Source organism: Mesocricetus auratus, unplaced genomic scaffold (genome assembly GCF_017639785.1).
Source record: "Mesocricetus auratus isolate SY011 unplaced genomic scaffold, BCM_Maur_2.0 Super-Scaffold_100676, whole genome shotgun sequence".
NCBI classification, from domain to species: Eukaryota; Metazoa; Chordata; class Mammalia; order Rodentia; family Cricetidae; genus Mesocricetus; species Mesocricetus auratus.
This window is the reverse complement of record NW_024429266.1, coordinates 65694269-65712541: the sequence shown is the minus strand read 5'-3', so window position 1 is coordinate 65712541 and position 18273 is coordinate 65694269. Positions and strand designations below refer to the sequence as shown.

Genomic DNA, 18273 nt, shown 5'->3' with positions numbered 1-18273 from the left:
ATTTGGCTTCTTGAGAATGTGTGGCCAATTCTGAGGATGGATACGGACTACAACCTCAAGATCAGTTAACACTAAATCTGACTGAATTGAACAGGAGGGATAGTCAACAAAGACATCCCTAGGAACTGAAGAGTTGTGTCAGTGGACTCTGGTGCCTCTGTCAGCCCGTGGTAAGTCTACTGGTATTCTAAAATAAATATAATCAAATTGAACTTGAAAATGATCTTTTCAAACCTGTGTGTTTGGTCTTTGAGACAGTTCTTGTTATTTTTGTGTGTGTTTATAATAAGTTATATTTGTGTGTGCAGGTGGATGGAGGTCAGAGGACAACACCAGATGCTGGTGAAAGGTTCAGGCATTGCGCTGGCCTGCCCTGTTACCTGGCAGGATGCACTCAGGCAACACTCTGGCCAGCCCAGAGTTCCATGAGAATCACACAGGTGCAAAGGACCCCTTTAAAGGACTGACCTCTGCCCGTTTATGCTCTCTTGCTCTTGCTCTCTTCCTCCCTTCCTCTCTTCCTCTCATCTCTCTCTGTCTCTCTCTCTGCTCTGCTCTGCACGGGTTGGTTACCTCTTACCCCCCTTCCTCTCCCTGTCCACCAATAAACTCCATGTGGGATCGTTGAGTCTACGGTCTGTGTCTCCTTACTGGATAAACCTAAACATTTTAACAACATTGGTTCCCTGACCGGGACAGGCTCTCCCTGCGGCTCTGCTGCCTGCCGACCCGGCTGGTGACCACGCAGGTAACCTGCAACATTGGACCAACAGCCCACTTTCCATCGACCAGAACGCTACATTTTACATGCAACACCGGCTGCGATTTGGTAAGGACCCGCTTTAAGTCAGCGAAACCTTTCCTTAAACCCTAAGGGCTGACCATTGAGCGTCTGCCACCTTTATGGTGTTTTTGCAAACGTGGGGAATTCATCCAGCCACGATCTTCAAGATCACGGTTGGCCCCCATCGTCTGACAATCACTTTCGGTTTGTTTTCCACGGGCACGGCCTATTGGCAATTTTTTCGGCCCCTTTCTGAGCCTATGGTGGCTCTTTGCCTTTAGGATACTGGCTCCTTTTCAGGGTGGTCTTTTCTGCCCTTACTAGACTCTTGGGCTGACGAGTTCTGAAGAGTTTCTTCTGTTCCTTTCTGAGCCTATGGTGGCTCTTCACCTTTAGGATGCAGGTTCCTTTTATCATGTGGTCTTTTCTGCCCTACCTAGACTCTCGGGCTGATGAGCTCTGAAGAGTTGATCTGGCCGTTCTATTTTCCTTTAGGCTCATGGGTAACAAACCGACAAAAGAAACTGACCCATCCTCTCCTCTGGGATGCCTATTGGAGAACCCAAAACACTTTCACTTAATGCCTCTAGTTAAGGCATCCAGACTCACTTATCTCATTACTAAGAAATGGCCTAGGTACATTTTAGATAATAAATCTCACTGGCCACCTCATGGCTCTCTAGATCTGGATGTTTTACGTGACCTTTCTAACCACTGCCAGCGATCTGGTCTATTGAAGGAGTTACCCTATGTTCAAGCTTTTCTCTACCTCTCTCCTAAATACTCTCTTCAACATTCTTTCTTCCTCTAAATCTCATTCTTCTAGCTTTAAAAACTCCTGCCAGTCATGGAGGCTTCCCGCCACTTCCCATCCTAGCTAAACCTGCCTCAGGGCAGGAATCACCATCCACGTGGGAGTGTCCTATTCATCTCTCCTGTTCATTCAGCTTGGAATGTCGAATTCCTCTTTTCTATCCAGTTTTGCTTCTACCGTATCTCTTCTCCATACAGATGCCAGCAGGTTACAATGGCCTAGCTTGGGTTAGTGTCTGCTCTTGACTTTTAGATGTAAAAAATACCCAGGATTGTAAATTCCAGTATTTAGCACTGAGGCTCAGATGGGTTAACACTTTATTCTGTCCTTATTAACTTAGTAACAATGTGGAGTAGAGCAGCCATGAACATAGGCTTCTCAGTTGGCTGCAGCTGTGACTTCCCCTATTTACACCTTAGACACGTAAGTGTGGATGAGTAACAAACTTCATAAAACTCAGTTTCTTCATGTATTATGTTGAAATGCGGATATTTCAGGTCACATGGAAATGGCTTTGTATACACTTGACACCTTATGTAAATTTTAAATAGAAAGTGTATATAATTCAAATCTGGAAAGAAACCATAGTTTCAAGTTGAACATGGAGGCTTATACGGCAGGCAGGCAGAAATAGGTGTATCCCTGTGAGTTTGAGGCCACCCTGGTCTATGTTATTAATTCCAAACCCACCAGGGCTTCTATGGGAGATCCTGTCTCATAATATAAAATAACCTAATATATTTTTAAAAGAAGGGAAGAAAGAAAGAAACCACAGTTTTATTTTCATGTTATCTCCTAATTTCATAATATTCACCGAATAAACTCTTGTAGGAAGCAAACTTCCCCTGGAAAGCAGGTCCTTTGTCAGCAGGTGGTACATGTGTAGTTAATTTTGGAAGGAAATCCTAAAAAGGCTGAGAAGAGTGACAGCAAGAGGAAACAAGAAAGCACAGCTGAAGTCAGTGGCAACCCAGGAAGCCTTCCCAGGTCTATACATCACATATGTAGGAGGGGCAATAGTAACCTGCCAATGTCTTCCAGTAGCTGGATTTCAGTGGAGGAGCTATACCTGCGTTTGGTAGGTGCTAGTGAAGTGACCACCCCCACCCTCCCACCCCCTTACACCCCCCCCGTTTTAGCAGCCATGACAGGCTAACATGTGCTTGCATGATCTTGCTGTTCCTGTCCTGGTCACTAGGAGGTCAGATACCCTCATCGTGGCAAGGAACCAATCAGAAGTTAGCTGGCAGGGATGTGCTTTATGACTCTGGGTATGCTTTATGGACAAGTGCACAACAGTGACATACAGAGAACAGCAACCTCCCAGGGAGGGCCTATGGGCCATAACAACCAGTTGACTAATCAACACAAGCCAGGTCGTTCAAACCTGGAAGAACACCAATCCTGACACTGTTTCATACCCCTAGACACACCCCTTATGCTGCCCTGTGAGGTCTCTGCCTTGTGCTTTCTTGGGGTCTTTCTCTAGCCATCCACTACGGTAGATGGATGAAAGGCTTGAGCTAATGGAGTTAGCTTGCTAATCAGCTTCAATAAAAGACTCTGTTTTTGCATCGAAATGGGCCTTTTGACGATTTGGGGGTTCAGAATTTGGGCAAAACACTAGCATTTGGAAATGAGTATAGGTTCTAGCATCCTTCATTTCTGTTAGTGAATTCTGAAACCAGAATATGGAGGTCAGTTGTTACAACCAAGAACTCAGATCCCAATGGTTGCTGGTTGCTACAAGAAGTAAAGGTTGTCAGGTCGTAGAGCAAGGACAGAGACCATGATTCTGAAATAGAAGCCATGTGCCCTCTGGACCCAAGAGACATGGCAGGAATTTGTCTATAGGTAACTTTATTTAAAATATTTTTGTTTGTATTTTTCTGTAGGTGCCCATGTACAGGAAGGTTCCTGCAAAGGCCATAAGAGGGTGTCAAATCAGCTGGAGCAGGAATTAAAGGCTGTTGTAGGCCCCAGTGTGGGTACCTGGATCTTCCACAGAAGGACCAAGTACTGTTAACCCATATAGCACTTCTCTAGTCTTGTAACTCTAAGCCATCATATGAGAGGGGTGATGTGTCAAAAAATTCTCTACCTGGTAGAAATCAATGTCTAAGTCTCACATGAAGGGCAATGGACTGGATAATTCTCCACATGGTAATCAACCAGAGCTTAAGGCTCCTCATTCTTATAACTCTAAAACAAGACTCTTAATGAGAGTGTCTGTGAGGAGCTCACAGATCCTCAGGAGGACTTGAGTTCCACGCTTTGAACAGTATCCTTATCTTTTCACTCTTTAGAGACCAACACAGCAACATGGCCTCCTTGTCTTGGTTTGAATGACAAATGTTCCTTAGAGGTTCACATGTTCACTTGGTTTCAACTAGTAGCTCTGTTTAGTGGTAGGGGCTGGGTATATAGAACCCTTAGGAGTGGAGCCTTGCTTGAGGAAGTACACCACTGGGGGAAGATTTGATGATTTATAGCCTGGCCCTATTTCTTTTCCTCCCTCTCCTTTCTAACAGGCATCCAGGCCTCAATACTACTGCAACCTACTTTCCCTGACATCTGGAAGGAAGCCTAACTAAGCCTTTGCTTCCTTAAGTTTCTTTTTGTCATGGTGATTTTCCATGGCAACACACATATATGCTTCTTCTCAGTCACTATTCACTGAGTAAGTAGTGCTCTAAATGGAAGTGAGAAAAGCATATTTGCTTTCAAAAGAGCTTCAAAAGGCTACACGTTAGTTCCTGAGTTAATACTCCTGATGTCTCTCACTATAGAACTGTTTGTCTTGTAGCTTTGTTTTGATATTAAGGAAAGATTAGCATGTGGGAAGGTTGCCATTAAAGTCTCAGGAAACTCTTGGGATTTGTAAATATGCAGAACATCATTGGCATACAACTGAGGCAAAAGTGTAAAGGTCCTATCCAGTTCCTCAACTCCACAACGTACAAGGAAACACTGGTGAGCATTTCCTATGTGTGGCTTGGCCCAGTCCTGGAGAGCCCACCAAATCACAGAAAGGACAACTTTCCGTCTTCCTATTAAACATCATGTTTTCGTGTGAGATCCATCGGTACTGTGAGGTGAAAGTGGTCTCAGACAAGCAACTTTCACATTACAAACTGTATTAAATTAATCGAAAAATAGATAAACATTGATAATAACCATAAACAAGAGAAGTGATGAACAGTAAAAGGTAAACACTTTTTAAATGTTACTCAAATAGACATTCAATAAAACCACATCTTTCAGACAACATAATTATTCGCATCATAAAAATCTCTAGTGGTTGAAATCTAAAATATTGATTAAAAAGCTTCATTTGGACTTCAAATCAGCCTAAAAAGAAACTCCCATCTTAATAAAATAGGCAAAACTTTCCTTGGAAACAGTACAACCTATTTTGTTAAAAAAATGTGTTCACTATCCTTGAAAAAGACCTAAAATGGGTCTCTCTGAAGAGGACGTCTTTCCAATATCAAATTGAAACTAATGGAGCAGAGAAGACACAATCCACATCACTGAGGATAAAAGAGGGAGAACTGGCCTCAGCATCCCAAGATCACAAGTCAGAATCTAGGCTGCTCCATTGGTGAATCAGAGCGTGACTGGGGAAACTTGACTTTTAAAACTCCCTTCCTGGTTTTCAGAGGACACGGTAACCCAGTTTTCCATAAAACAGACCTTAAACTGTAAACATACATAGACTGCCTGGATTTTCTCAGAGTTTGGTTGCAGACTCTGAAACATCTCCGGGAAGATGTTTTACATGGACTGAGAACACGCTCCGACTTCAGTCATCACCACTATCTTCTTATGACTGAAACTCCATACATTTACCTTAGTTTTACATTCTCACTTACAAACTGCTGCAAGTTGACAGGCTGGAGGACTTGGTACCTTGTGTGTCTTCCATTTAAAATAAATACCTCTTACTGCTCTTTGTGAGTTTGGGGCCAGGCAATGAATCAAAAAGATTTCACTTTGAATCCTTACCACAAGGGCTTAACTAAACAATAGCACAATAGCAGATGAACCCAGCAGGCATGGAATGCTAAATTGACTCTGGAAACAATAAAATAATCCAAATTTTTGCTTTTATAATGAAAATGAGAATTGACTTCATTGCACTGGGAGCTGGAATTTAAAGTCTGAGTTTTTAAAAAAGCTTTCTCCACCAAGAGAGGAAAATGCCACTCAGTGGCATTGAATTTGTTTAACAAAATTTCTTTATCAGAAACTATAATTTAATATTTAAGTATCTAATTTACATGTGACAAGATATCATATTCAAAGAAGTAAACTGCAACTAGAAAACTATTAACCACTGAAAACAATACCAAACACAACCCAAACATTTATAGGAAAGCAATCGCTAGAATCTGAACTGGAAATAAAAGGGTCTTATCTTATTTGGCTCATTAAATGAAGCGTCCATTGCAGCCTGTAAAAGAGTTTCCACTGTAATTCATTGAAGTTTACCCTTTGTAGCATGAGTAACATGTAAAGATAGACTCACTGTTTGCATATGCACACGTGCGTGTGTGTATATAGATATATATATATTATATTGTGAGACATACACTCGTGTGTGTGTGTTGATTTAAAGGTATTCTATCTACTGACAACTGCCTGAACTTTGGAAGGTGCTGAGATCCATATTTCTACATAGCCTTTGACTCACTTAATAATGCCTTTTAAAAACAGAACTTTATGTAAAATACTCTGCTTTTTGTTTATTAACTGAATATTTTCTTAAGCATAATAATAGACAATGAGAGAATTGCACTTATTATAAAGATACATTAACATGTTAGATTGCAGCTCAGTCATCAAAGATCAGGGATTGTGGTACTGATGGTACGTTATGCACTTTATGCAAAGGTGATTGTGGCCATTGAAATCAAAGTGAGGGTAACTAGTCACAGAACAAAAGGGGATAACAGAAGGAAACATGCACTATTCCTACTTTAATGTGAAACTAACTTTTTCCCAGGAAACCAACCCCTGCAACTTCCCATTACAATGAAACACCTTCTGCACCCTTGGCAGCACAGTAGATGAGGATGTCTGTCTTCAAGTCCTAATTCACTCTCTGAGTGTGTTGTTCCAGTTTCATCTCCTCAAGCTGCCCTTGAAATTCTGGAGCGTCTACAACATGACAGTCTCTTGGTTCGGTTTCTTTGAGCCTCAATATCCCCTTCAACTGTGTCCAATATGGTCCGTTATTCATCTTCTTCTGGTTCTGGAGGCAGCATGGATATTTCTTCCTTTAGACAATCACTGAAGAATCTGAGGATTGTGCTATAGAAATGATGCTTGCTCTTGTCGGAAACATGGTATCCTTCATCTGGATAGACCTTTGACATTGAAGAAAAAAGTGAAATCAAGTTACTATTAGGTTGGACTAAGGTCTACTGGAGCTATGCTACCTACAGCTGCCTAATCTTCTCTCTACCCTAATCCTCCTATGATTGCCATGAGTTTTTAATACTCACTTCCTCAAAGGAAGTTTTTCAAGCTCTCTAAGCAATCAGAAGCTAACTCTGATATGATAGACACATGTTAGCTGAAATACTGAATCTTTCCCATTTTTCCTGCAGCATGGGAATCAGAAACAACTGATTTCAAGCAGCTACTAGAGGACACTCATCAGCCATGTAACATGGAGCATCTCCTTATTCTCTGAAACCTGTAAGAAAAGTCTCTACTTAGATTAGAGGGTCTGAATCCTTGTCAGATTCCTCGTGTGGTGGTTTGAGTAAAAATGACCACCATAGGTTCAGTAATTTGAAAGCATAGTTACTAGGCAGTGATGCTATCTGAAAGCATTGGAGGGTGTGGCCTTGTTGAGGAAGTATGTCATGAGGAGTGGTCTTGAGATTTCAAAGGTCCAGTCAGTCTCCCTCTTCTGTCTGTAGCTCAGGACATGGAACTCGCAGCTACTACTGCTCTAGCATTGTGTCTGTCCTCATGTCTCTATGCTCTTCACCATGATGATAATAGATTAACCTCTGAAACTATAATAAACAAACTCTCAATTAAATGCTATTTTTTATGAGTTCTCTTGGTCATAGTGTTTCTACACAGCAGTACAACAATGACTGAGACAGAGATTGGTAGGTGTAGGATTTCTAACTTTTAACCTCAAGCTTTGCTTTAAACTTTGTCTCCTTGAGCACTTTAACATCTGTGTTCTACATTACACTTCACAGTGCTCCTTTCCTTCTCAAACCATACATTGTGTACTTTTTCCTTGGTCTCATTTATCTTTTTCATTGTAAATTTGTATAAAAGTGACCACTAATAACCACATGACAAAGCTAGTACTAGGCTACTTTGATATCTTCTTGGCCAACAGCAATAATTCAAAACTCTTTAGTGTAGTTTCAGAAAATGTTTTTAGGACAAGGAAAGAAAGTATCCACATTCTTTTGTCAAAATATCACAGGAATGTTCTCTAGGCCACTTACTTATATTCTTCCCCTCTGAAACTTCTTGTGCAGTGATTCAGCTGCCCATATCACCCTCAGCACCACTGTCTTCATGTTCTTACTAAGATAGTCCAGCAAGTCCTGATTAAAACTTTCAACTACTTTTCTAGTTCAAAGTCCTACAGCCTTCCATTTTCCTTCAAACATCAGCGTGGTCTGGCCTGTTTTAGCAATACAACACTCCTTAGCTAAGAGTTTTACACCCTGATCCATAACTTTTGATTGCCATGAGTCTCAGGAGATACTTTGAAATCTGGACTTGTAAACCATGTTGAGACTATGATAGACTACTGGAACTTTTGAAGTTAGACTTAGAGAATTTTGCACTGTGATATCGCTATAAGTCTATGGCAGTGAAGGAGGAGAATGTGGTGGTATGAATTAGAATGGCTTCCATAGGCTCATATATTTGAATTCATAGTCACTAAGTGACCCTATTTGAAAGAATTGGAAGGACTAAAAGGTGTGACCTTGTTAGAGTGGATATGGCTTTGTTGGGGCAAGTGTGTCGCTAGGGTTAGGCTTTGAAGTTTTAAAATCCCATGCCATGCCCAGTTGGTCTCTCTCTTTCTATGAATATTTAATACCTGGGCCTACAACTGATATTCCCCCATGTTGTTGTAACCTACATCTCTGGTGTTTCCACTAATGTATATTAAAATTCCTTGAATTATACCTTTCTGGGTACCACTAATATGAAACTGCTTCCACACTGGAGAACGTAGAAGCAGGTTAACCTAAATATCCCTAGGTCATGGTCACTCATGTCTTGATTCCACAACAAATTACCACTTATTCCCTTTGAGTTAAGAGCTGTGCTTTTTCCATTAGTAATGGGGAAATTTCTGCCATATGTGATAGATGTGACCAGATGGCATTTTTAAACTTTCAGTTAGTGGAAGCTAGCTGCTTGTATATTCCAAAGATTTACACAGTGTTCACAGTTCTAATCAGTCTATCAGCCCTACAGAAGGCTCCTTTCAGAAACTTGTTTTTTAACCAAGACAAAAAATCATTTAAATTATGCTTTGTTCACCAAAATAGTAGACTTTCCCATGTTCATGTTGATTCTTGTGGCTTAAACACTGAAGTCTGCTTTACTCAGCATGGGGCTTCTCCTAGAACACAAGTTCCAGACCCCTCTTTACTTAAAGAAGTTACTTGAGAAAATTTGCAATTGTGTATCACGTTTTCCATGCACCTTAAAAAAGCCTGCAAATCTTCTGGTCAGTTTTACAACCAAGGTGATATGCCTTTAAAGGTGGATCCAAGAAGCTGAAATGAACAGGGCAAAGGAGGCTAGCATTTCCTGTCTCTGTAGGAAGCCATGATCCTTTCACTTGCTTGAGGGCATGTCAGAAAGCAAAATGATTCTGCTAAGGCAGGCTTGGAGATATAAAAGGCAAACTTTTAGAGAGTTTTACTTGAGGAGAAAGCTCTAGGACACTGACTTCACACAGCATCTTCTGGGCACTTGTTTTCCTGAGACAAACCCTAAAATTACTCATCAACAGAAAATGAGCAGCTGAGGTTCAAACATGCCCTGTTACAGCTCACAATAGCTGGGTTGGTCATGTGACTCTAATTTTGCTCCTGTGGAGAATTATGGAGGCCGGAAGGCTTCTACCCAGGTTTCAAAGTAAAATGACACGTCAATTTGTGTGGGACAGGTTAATTCCTGTAACTAACCCATATAAGGTTAGTGCCTGAAGTTGTGAAAGTGAAGCCAATGGAGAACACTGAAATTAGATTAGAGATACGAGAAACACAGAAACTCAGGCAAAGGAAAAAGTACTGAACAGAGCTCAAGAAATCAGCTACATGGATATTACCCTGCAAGGACACAGGAACATGTCTTTTCAAGACCTATGAAACTAATGTCATGTCGATATTATATCTTCTGGATAATGAAAATGAAGCTATTGTATTTGATATTTTATTTGTTCTTGTCCTCCAACTTCCACACAGGTCCTATGGTATACACACACACACACACACACACACACACACACACACACACGAGCACACACAAGTACACACATTTTTAAAGAGCTGTTTTACTTTTTCATGAGCTGTTGTAAAGTGGTGCCTCCTTGCCACAGACTCAAAGTTATGGGTCCCACTCAGTCCTCCAAAATACTGATATAAAGCTGAGGTTGAGAACATTTTTTTCTGGAATGGCAGCTTACCTGCAGAGTGTAATTCACCCCGGCTTTTATCAGATGCTTGATCAATTCTGCTGAATGCTGGAAATGAACTTTTGCTGAAAAATATTAAATTATGGTATTTGAAAGAAATGAATCCATTAGCACCAGAAACTTTTAATGTATTTTCCAAAGAGCTTAAGTGTCTTACATACATTTTCACTCAGAAGACCTATCATTAATTTTAACTAGAAAGCTGTTAGATAAAATAGTAAAGTTTCATTTCACATTAAAAAAAAGAGCACCAACACAGGAGCTATTACTGGCTGAATTTAAGTATCCAATGGCATTCTATGCATATGTGTATTACTGTGTGGTTGCTTCTGTGAGCAGGTGTGCATATGTACACTTGTGAGTACATGTAGAACTCAGAGAAACACTGTGGATATAATTCCTCAGGTGTCTTCCACTCTTTATTTAAGAGGTAGTTTCTCAATAACCTGGGACTTTGACAAATAAGCTAACCCAGCTGGCCAGCAAGTACCTTTATCCAGTTGCCTCCATCTAGCATTTTGCCAAGAATGGAGTTATAAGCATATGCCAGCATGACTGCATGTTACTTTTTATTTGGACTCTAGGGAACCCAAATCCTGGTCCTTACACTTGGAGTCACCTGCCCAATTCTGTAAGAGATCATTTAAATATATTTTGTGTGAGATCACTTAAATTTGAAATTAATTATTTATTTTGTTCTTGAAAAATCTTTGAAGGCTATGTATATCTTGCCTGCCATGAATACAGTGAAATACCTTCATATACATACTTGAAGATTTTTAGAATCTAGACTCAGCTGGACAGTGATACTATGCATTATTATTTTAAATAAAAGCAGGCAACAATGAGATATTTCAGCATTAAAGTGTGCTAGGTAGGAAGTCTGACAATCAGAAATAAATCACTGGGACCCATCAGTGGTGGACAGAGAGAATAGACTCTTAGACTCCCAAAAGTTGTCTTCTGATCCCAAATGCATGCCTTCATATATATATATATATATATATATATATATATATATATATATATGTGTGTGTGTGTGTGTGTGTGTGTGTGTGTGTGTGTGTCTGTGTGTGTGTGTGTGTGTGTGTGATACTGCAACTGAATGTCCCTTGTGGAAAATATAAAACTTCTCTGCTCATTATTCAGTGTTAAGTATTTGATGTGAGAAAACTTCTTTAATTCTTTTTTCTCTTTTCCTTCCATCTTCCTGCTGTCTGAATGGAAGGTCCCAAAGCTGTGAAATACACATCTCAGGAACTCAGTATTTAGCAACGGTTTTGTCTGAGCTTGTTAGGAAACTTGGTCCTGCTACTCTAATCTTTCTGTGCTATAGTTTGCTTGTATTCTGCCTTGGCTATTTCTTTCACTCTATACATGCATTTAAATTTCCACAAATAACGTCAAGCTAACATTTTGCATCTGTCCTTGTCAAACTAGGGCAGTCTTATCAGTGGTCTGAGCCTCCCTTGGCTCTCATTCTATGGTGTGGAATAATCTATACAACAGAGTGTAAACAATTCCAAATAGTCATTCATTTTTAATATATTCAGGATCTTTTCTGAACAATTTCTTGGTACAATTAATGAGAAAAATCACCAATTCTAAATAACTGTAACTAACTTAGTATGTGTATGTGACTTGAATACAGATTTATGTGAGCAATAAGTGAGGGAAAATAGTCTCATATAACTGTTGGGAGGGGGATGAGAGGAAGAAGAGAAGCAGAGAGAGACAGGCAGAGAGAGAGAGAGAGAGAGAGAGAGAGAGAGAGAGAGAGAGAGAGAGAGAGAGAGAGAGAGAGAGAGAGAGAGAGAGAGAGAGAGAGAAAGAGAGAGAGAGAGAGAATGGGCACATATATAGAGATTAGAGGACAAACTTGGGTTTTAGTCTTTGTCTTTCAACATGTTTGAAGGAAAACTTTCCTGTCTGATGTTGAGCACACTAGGTTGCCTGGTTAGCCAGCTTACAGAACTTCTGTCTCCACCTCCCATCTCTCCTTAGCGCACTATGATTACAGATGTGCACCACTGTGTCTGGCTTATACTTGGATATTAGGGATCTAATCCTCACTAAACCATCTCACCACCCCAAATATCTTATCACAATATTGTTTTCTGATTTGTTTTCAATGTGAATGTCATTGAACACCAGCAAGTTGGCTTCTCTATGAGCTGTGTGGTGAGTGTGGACATGTGTACACCTGTGTGAACCTCTACAGAGCATGAGATACGTAAAGTCCCTACCTGAAACCAAGTCAAATAGGAAACAAAATGGTTTGCAGTGACATCAGCAACTTAGTGTGGTAGTTTGGGTATAGTTGGCCCCCATAATCTCATAGGGAGTGACACTATTACGAATTGTGGCTTTGTTGGAGTGGATATGGTTTTGTTGGACATATGGTCTTGTTGCTACTCTGGGGGGGAGACTTTGAGGTTTCCTATGTTCAGAACAGTGTCTCGGTGGACTTCCTATTGCCTGAAAGATATAGCACTCTCAGCTACTCCAGCACCATGACTGACTACACACCGACATACTCCCCATGATGATGATAATGGACTAAATTTCAGATACTATAAGCAAGCTACCACAATTAAATGTTTTCTTTATAAGAGTTGCCATGGTCGCCAAGCAGTGGTGGCTCACTCCTTTAATCCCAGAACTCGGGAGGCAGAGGCAAGTAGATCTGTGGGAATTTGAAGCCAATCTGGTCTACGTAGCAAGTTCCAGGACAGGCTCCAACGCAATACAGATAAACCCTGTCTCAAAAAAAACCAACTGCACCCCCCCCCCCCCAAAAAAAAGAGTTGGCATAGTCGTGGTGTTTCTTCACAGCAACAAAAGGCATTTAGTAAAGGGTTTCCAAAGAGTCCTATGATATTCTGGAATGGTGTCTAAAGATAAAATCATTTAACTTTAACAATAATTGGTTCAGTTGGCTCAGGTTTCATAGTGAAGGGGATAAGAACCACAGTACCCAGAACAAATGCCCATGTAAACTTCTGTTTTCCCCATCATTCATTTCACTAATATACTAAATAAGAAAATGGTAGCTCTGTAGGACAGAATTTTGGGACAGAGCAGATACGACATCATTAAGAGCTTTCAGTGCATTTTCTGACATATAGTTAGCAATTAGTACGTTAGTCCCTATGAGTACTATTGACATATGTGGGTAGTCTTAATACTTTGACATCCTCTGGAAGCATGGTATTCTCTTCAGCAATGCATCATACAATGCCTCTATTAACTAAATCTCTTGAATACATCCCCCAACTTGCAATTATTTCCATTTTTTTAGAAAATAATTATAGATTTTTGGAAGAGTTGTCAAGAGAAAAAAAGTTCCTGTGTAAACTGCACAAGGCTTTCTTTCTTTTTTATTTCTTTTCTTTCCTTTTCTATTTTTACATCTTACTTTTTGAAGAGAGACTTGTTGCACAATAAAACAAAAGGACTTTGGGGACCAATCATGAGATACTTTATGTGGAGTTCCTTACTACTTACCTGTGTTTGGTTTTTATATCAGGTGGGACCCCAAAGAACACATGGCTTTTGGTCTTCATAGCTCCTTAAGTTAATTTTAACTAAAACACACACACACACACACACACACACACACACACACACACACACACACAATATGCAATCATGGAGGCTCATCCATACATACTCACACACATATATCACATGCCTTGATCTGAGCCCTGATTTATCCATATTGTGACACTAAATGTTTTTGTTTGTTGTTGCTGTTCCCCAGCCAACACTAATCACAATATGATCTTTAGTTGCAAGTGGCCAATGGTTTTTGTATGCATGATTGCACAATTAGAGATTAAGTTTCCCTATCACATCAGAAAGTCATACTGGACAGGTTACCTTATTTCCTTCTTACTTCCTGCCAGACATCTTATTCTCCATATAACTTCCTGTACTCTTGCTCAACAGCTTTACAGGACCCTCTGTAAACAAGTCCTACATGTAAGATGGGTTCCTTTTGTAAGAGGACAGATCCAGTCAGATAGAAGCAACAAACTGAATACTTACTATCAGCGGTCCCGTGAATTATTAATATATTTTCTTCTTTTAGACCATGAATGTTATACAGTACACTGGATGCCTGTAAGTAAAACACAAGTATATGTGTATGTGGAAAGACCTGAATTGAAGGATTTCAACCTAATCTTTATGATGAAAAAAAGTGCCCTTTTCTTTTGTTGTTAATTTTGTATTAGTTACCTGGTAAGTGCTTTCTTCCTTTGATGGCATACCAAGGTATCGCTCAGAGAAAGCTGAGGCTGTGACCCAAGGAGAAAAAAATCAGAAGAAGCAAACTGTACCCTGTTTAATTATTTATTTATGCACTTCAAATGTATTGTCATGCTCTGGTAAAAATCAATTGCATCTGGGAGGTGATAACTCACAACAGGCTTTAATAACATATGATAAATGAGATCAATTGAGTTTCTCCACATTGGGATTCTGTTTTCCACTTATTAATACCTTAGATTAGGACTATGTAGGATGTACTCACCATATAACTTCATGTCTGAGATGGGCGCAACTACTGCTCCACATTTGAAAAGCTGCTCATCTGATTTTAAGATCATTGATGCAACATAACCTCCATATCCCTGAATGAAAGAAAATTGTAATAATTATTTTTGACAATATTTACACTTTTTGATCACTGTTTAAAAAGCACATATCCCAGAATCTCTGAGTGTAGAATAGAACACAAAAAATCCGTGTACAAATGATGATTCAATAGCTGTTCAAAAATTTATACAACAGGCTATTTTAATAACCAAGTAAAATATACCACATATCTGGGAAATGTTCCAGATAACTTGAAACAAAGGGAAATTAAATACTCTTTATACATCATTTTAAGATAACTTGGTGTGTATGCTAATAGAATATTTAATAACAATGATGGTTACATACAATTATGAAAGAAAAGCAAAATACTTAAAATACAGACAACAACTATATACTTTGGAATATCCTTGTAGGGGTTAAGGGGTCTCAAGTGTGACTCTAAGAGAAATTACAGTCTGGGGATGTGCTGATAGCTCATGTGTCAAAGTGTTTGCCACGCAAGCCTCTGGTCCCAAGTTTTATCTTCTGAAACTCAAATTTAAAAAACTAAAAAGCTGAGCATGGTGGTGCTCACTTAGCATCCTAGTGTTTGAGAGGTGCAGGCAGGTGAGTACCTGGAGTTAGCAGGTCAGTCAGCCTAGCTTACTTGGTGAGCTCTAGGATAACGAGAGAGCTTGTCTCAAAAATCAAGGTGGATGGTGCCTGAGGAATAAAATCTGCAATTGACTCCATGCATGTGCACATTTGTAAACATATGGACGCCTCACACCCAAACACACAAGCTAAACACTTACATAAAGAAGAAAAGAAAATCTTCTAGGCATAGGACCGACAAGATTTTTCTGGGTTGTAAGAGACTTATCTCTATAGGGAAATATATTGCTAAGATATCTGCAATCTGCACCATTAAGAGGGGCGACCTAAATTCTTGAATTCTCACAAGTGGGAATGGCACTAAGTAGAAGAAGAAAAGATTGAGAGAAAGGAAAAGGGAAGGAGAAAACCAGAAGGTACAGATTAAGACAAGTAAAGAAGGATGAGGTTGAGGGGATGAGGGAAAGGAAGAGGAGGAAGGAAAGGAACAGGAAGAGATGAGGGTGTTGGTGAAGAAGCAAGTTCAAATATATACAGACAAAAGCGATTAAACAGTGCTCATTGGAGGTGCAGGGATGGGATGGGGTGTCTACAGGAGCCGAGGTGGTTCAGCAGGGCAGAAGACACAAGTGTCTAACAGGCAGAATGGGAACAGAAACGTATGCACAATGTGAAGCTGTCAGCTCAAAGTGTCCCATGAAAGGAGCAGATTTTAGCTGCTCTTTGCCCAAAAGCAAACACAAACAAACGCAGAGGAAGTATCTAATGATGTCAACTCTTACTGTCTACTACAGCAATAACTTTGTCATAGAGATGTAGGGCATCGTGTCACTGTATATAGACCTTAAATCTTCATGCCAGTATCATCCAGGAAAAAAAATCACTTACAGCAATATTGTATAGTAAATGGGTATGGTGTAATTCAGTAGCTTGGAGAGACTTTCTTTGTTTCTTTGCCACTTTCTTACCTTTCTTTCTTCCTTTCATTCTTTTTTTTTCTCTCTTAACACAAGTATCTCATGAGCCTAAGTTGCCTCCAACCTCAGATTCTCCTGCCTCAGATTCCTGAGAGGTGGGAATCAGGTATGTTAACATCTTCCATTTTAAACAAACTTTAAGGGATGCTGTGATACTGCTGGACATTACTTTTTATTACGTTTTAATTTGTGTGTGTATGTGTGTGTGTGTGTGTGTTTGTGCATGTACAAGCATGCCACTGTGCTGGATCATGTGCATGTCAGAACACAACTTTTAGGAGTCACTTATTTTCTCCCACCATGTAGGTCTTAGGGATTAATCTCAGGTCATTAGGATCGGTGGCAAGCACCTTTGCCCCTGAGCCATCTTGCGAGCCCCCACTAGACACTTTGAATTGTAGGTTCTTATGGTATGCTAATATAATAAAGATGTCTCCCAGAAATGTCTTCCTATTTCCCTCTAGAATTCCCTTGATTCATGGAACAAGACAGGCAGGAAAGAAACAGCAGCCAAAAAAACATTCCATGAGAATTTGAGAAGACCCTGGGCCTGGGAAGATGCCCCAGATAGGGTTTTGCAGCTAAGGTCAGGCAAACACATCCTTTGCTTCTTGCTTCCTGAGGTGCTGTGTTTCATCAATTTTTTTAATATGAAAATTTGGAACGTAATGAAGCTAAATAATCTTTAAGACTTAATGATAGTGAAAGCTGTGGAATTTAAAAATCAAATCTAAAATGCTGCTTTAATTTGATTTATTTCAGAGAAATAACTTCCGCTTTTAAAGGGAAAAAATCAACACTGGCAGAAATTAGAATAAATTAAGTTTTAATTGCTCACCCTCCTCTCAATCATTTCGTGTTTATTCACTGAGGCAAGAGTTGAACTTGAGAGAGCTTTTGGAAAACAGACTGTGGAAGGCAACGAGAGTCAGATATGAGCTCTCCCTAGATGGGGATGTGCTTGGTTTATTTTTCCAAAAGGTTCACACGTTAGGTAGATTCTGAGTTTGAGGTTCTTTATATTGGCCTGCAGCCAATTAGAGGTGGTTTGCATTCGATGGGGAGGAAAACATTCAACAGTTCGGCATGCTCTGCTTCTACTATGCCCGTGTTTGATTTCCTATGATCTACATTCTTCCAGTCACAGAAATTTTCGTAAAGGACCCAAACCTGGAATTAAAGTTTGTTTGCAAAAGCCAAAATAGAGTATGTATGATAGTGGGGTGGGTTCATTTTCCCCCCAGAAAAGGCTGGTTTTAGCGACTGTGGGAGATTGGATAATCCAAACAAAGAAATGGAAGCTGATTGGTTCTTTCACAAGAGTGCCAGCCCCACCCCCAAGCCCAGAAATTTGAAAGTTCTGCTGAGTAGTTCTCCTGGGATGGAGGGACTCAGTTTTTGTTTGGGGGAGAAAGAAGAATAAGGAAATTGGCAATTTTAAGCACTGAAGTGAAAAGTGTACTGATAGACCTAGATTCTCGTGTCTGTTTGCCTGCCTGGGAACTGTCTGACTCCTGGTGCTCAACACAATTGAAATGTGTTGAATATATGAATTCAATTCTAAAATAACAAATAAAAATATATTTGAAAATTTGGTATTTCAGAATTAGCACAATTTTATCATCATGTATCTCTCTGCAATAAATGTTTATTTGATATAAGTTCCCATATCTTTATCTATATACCTATATATGTTTGATATGTGTATACATATACATGTGCTTATTCCTGTGGTAGTGCCTTGCTTTGGTGCCAAAGTGCATGTGCCGAGATCAGAGAATAATTATGGGTCTTG

At 39.8% G+C, this 18273-nt stretch overlaps 1 protein-coding gene across 2 annotated transcripts in view; it reads right to left on the bottom strand.

The window, feature by feature from the left end:
- Positions 1-4645: 4645 nt before the first annotated feature.
- Dpp10 (dipeptidyl peptidase like 10) overlaps positions 4646-18273 on the bottom strand; it is a 1552828-nt gene continuing 1539200 nt past the window's right edge. For both annotated transcript variants that reach the window (XM_005079885.4, XM_005079884.4), the window contains exons 22-26: positions 14840-14939; positions 14545-14603; positions 14353-14425; positions 10294-10367; positions 4646-6970 (exon numbers count right to left, since the gene is read on the bottom strand). In XM_005079885.4, coding sequence (XP_005079942.1) covers positions 6836-6970; positions 10294-10367; positions 14353-14425; positions 14545-14603; positions 14840-14939 — 441 coding nt within the window. In that variant the 3' untranslated portion in view covers positions 4646-6835. The remainder of the gene's footprint in view (positions 6971-10293; positions 10368-14352; positions 14426-14544; positions 14604-14839; positions 14940-18273) is intronic.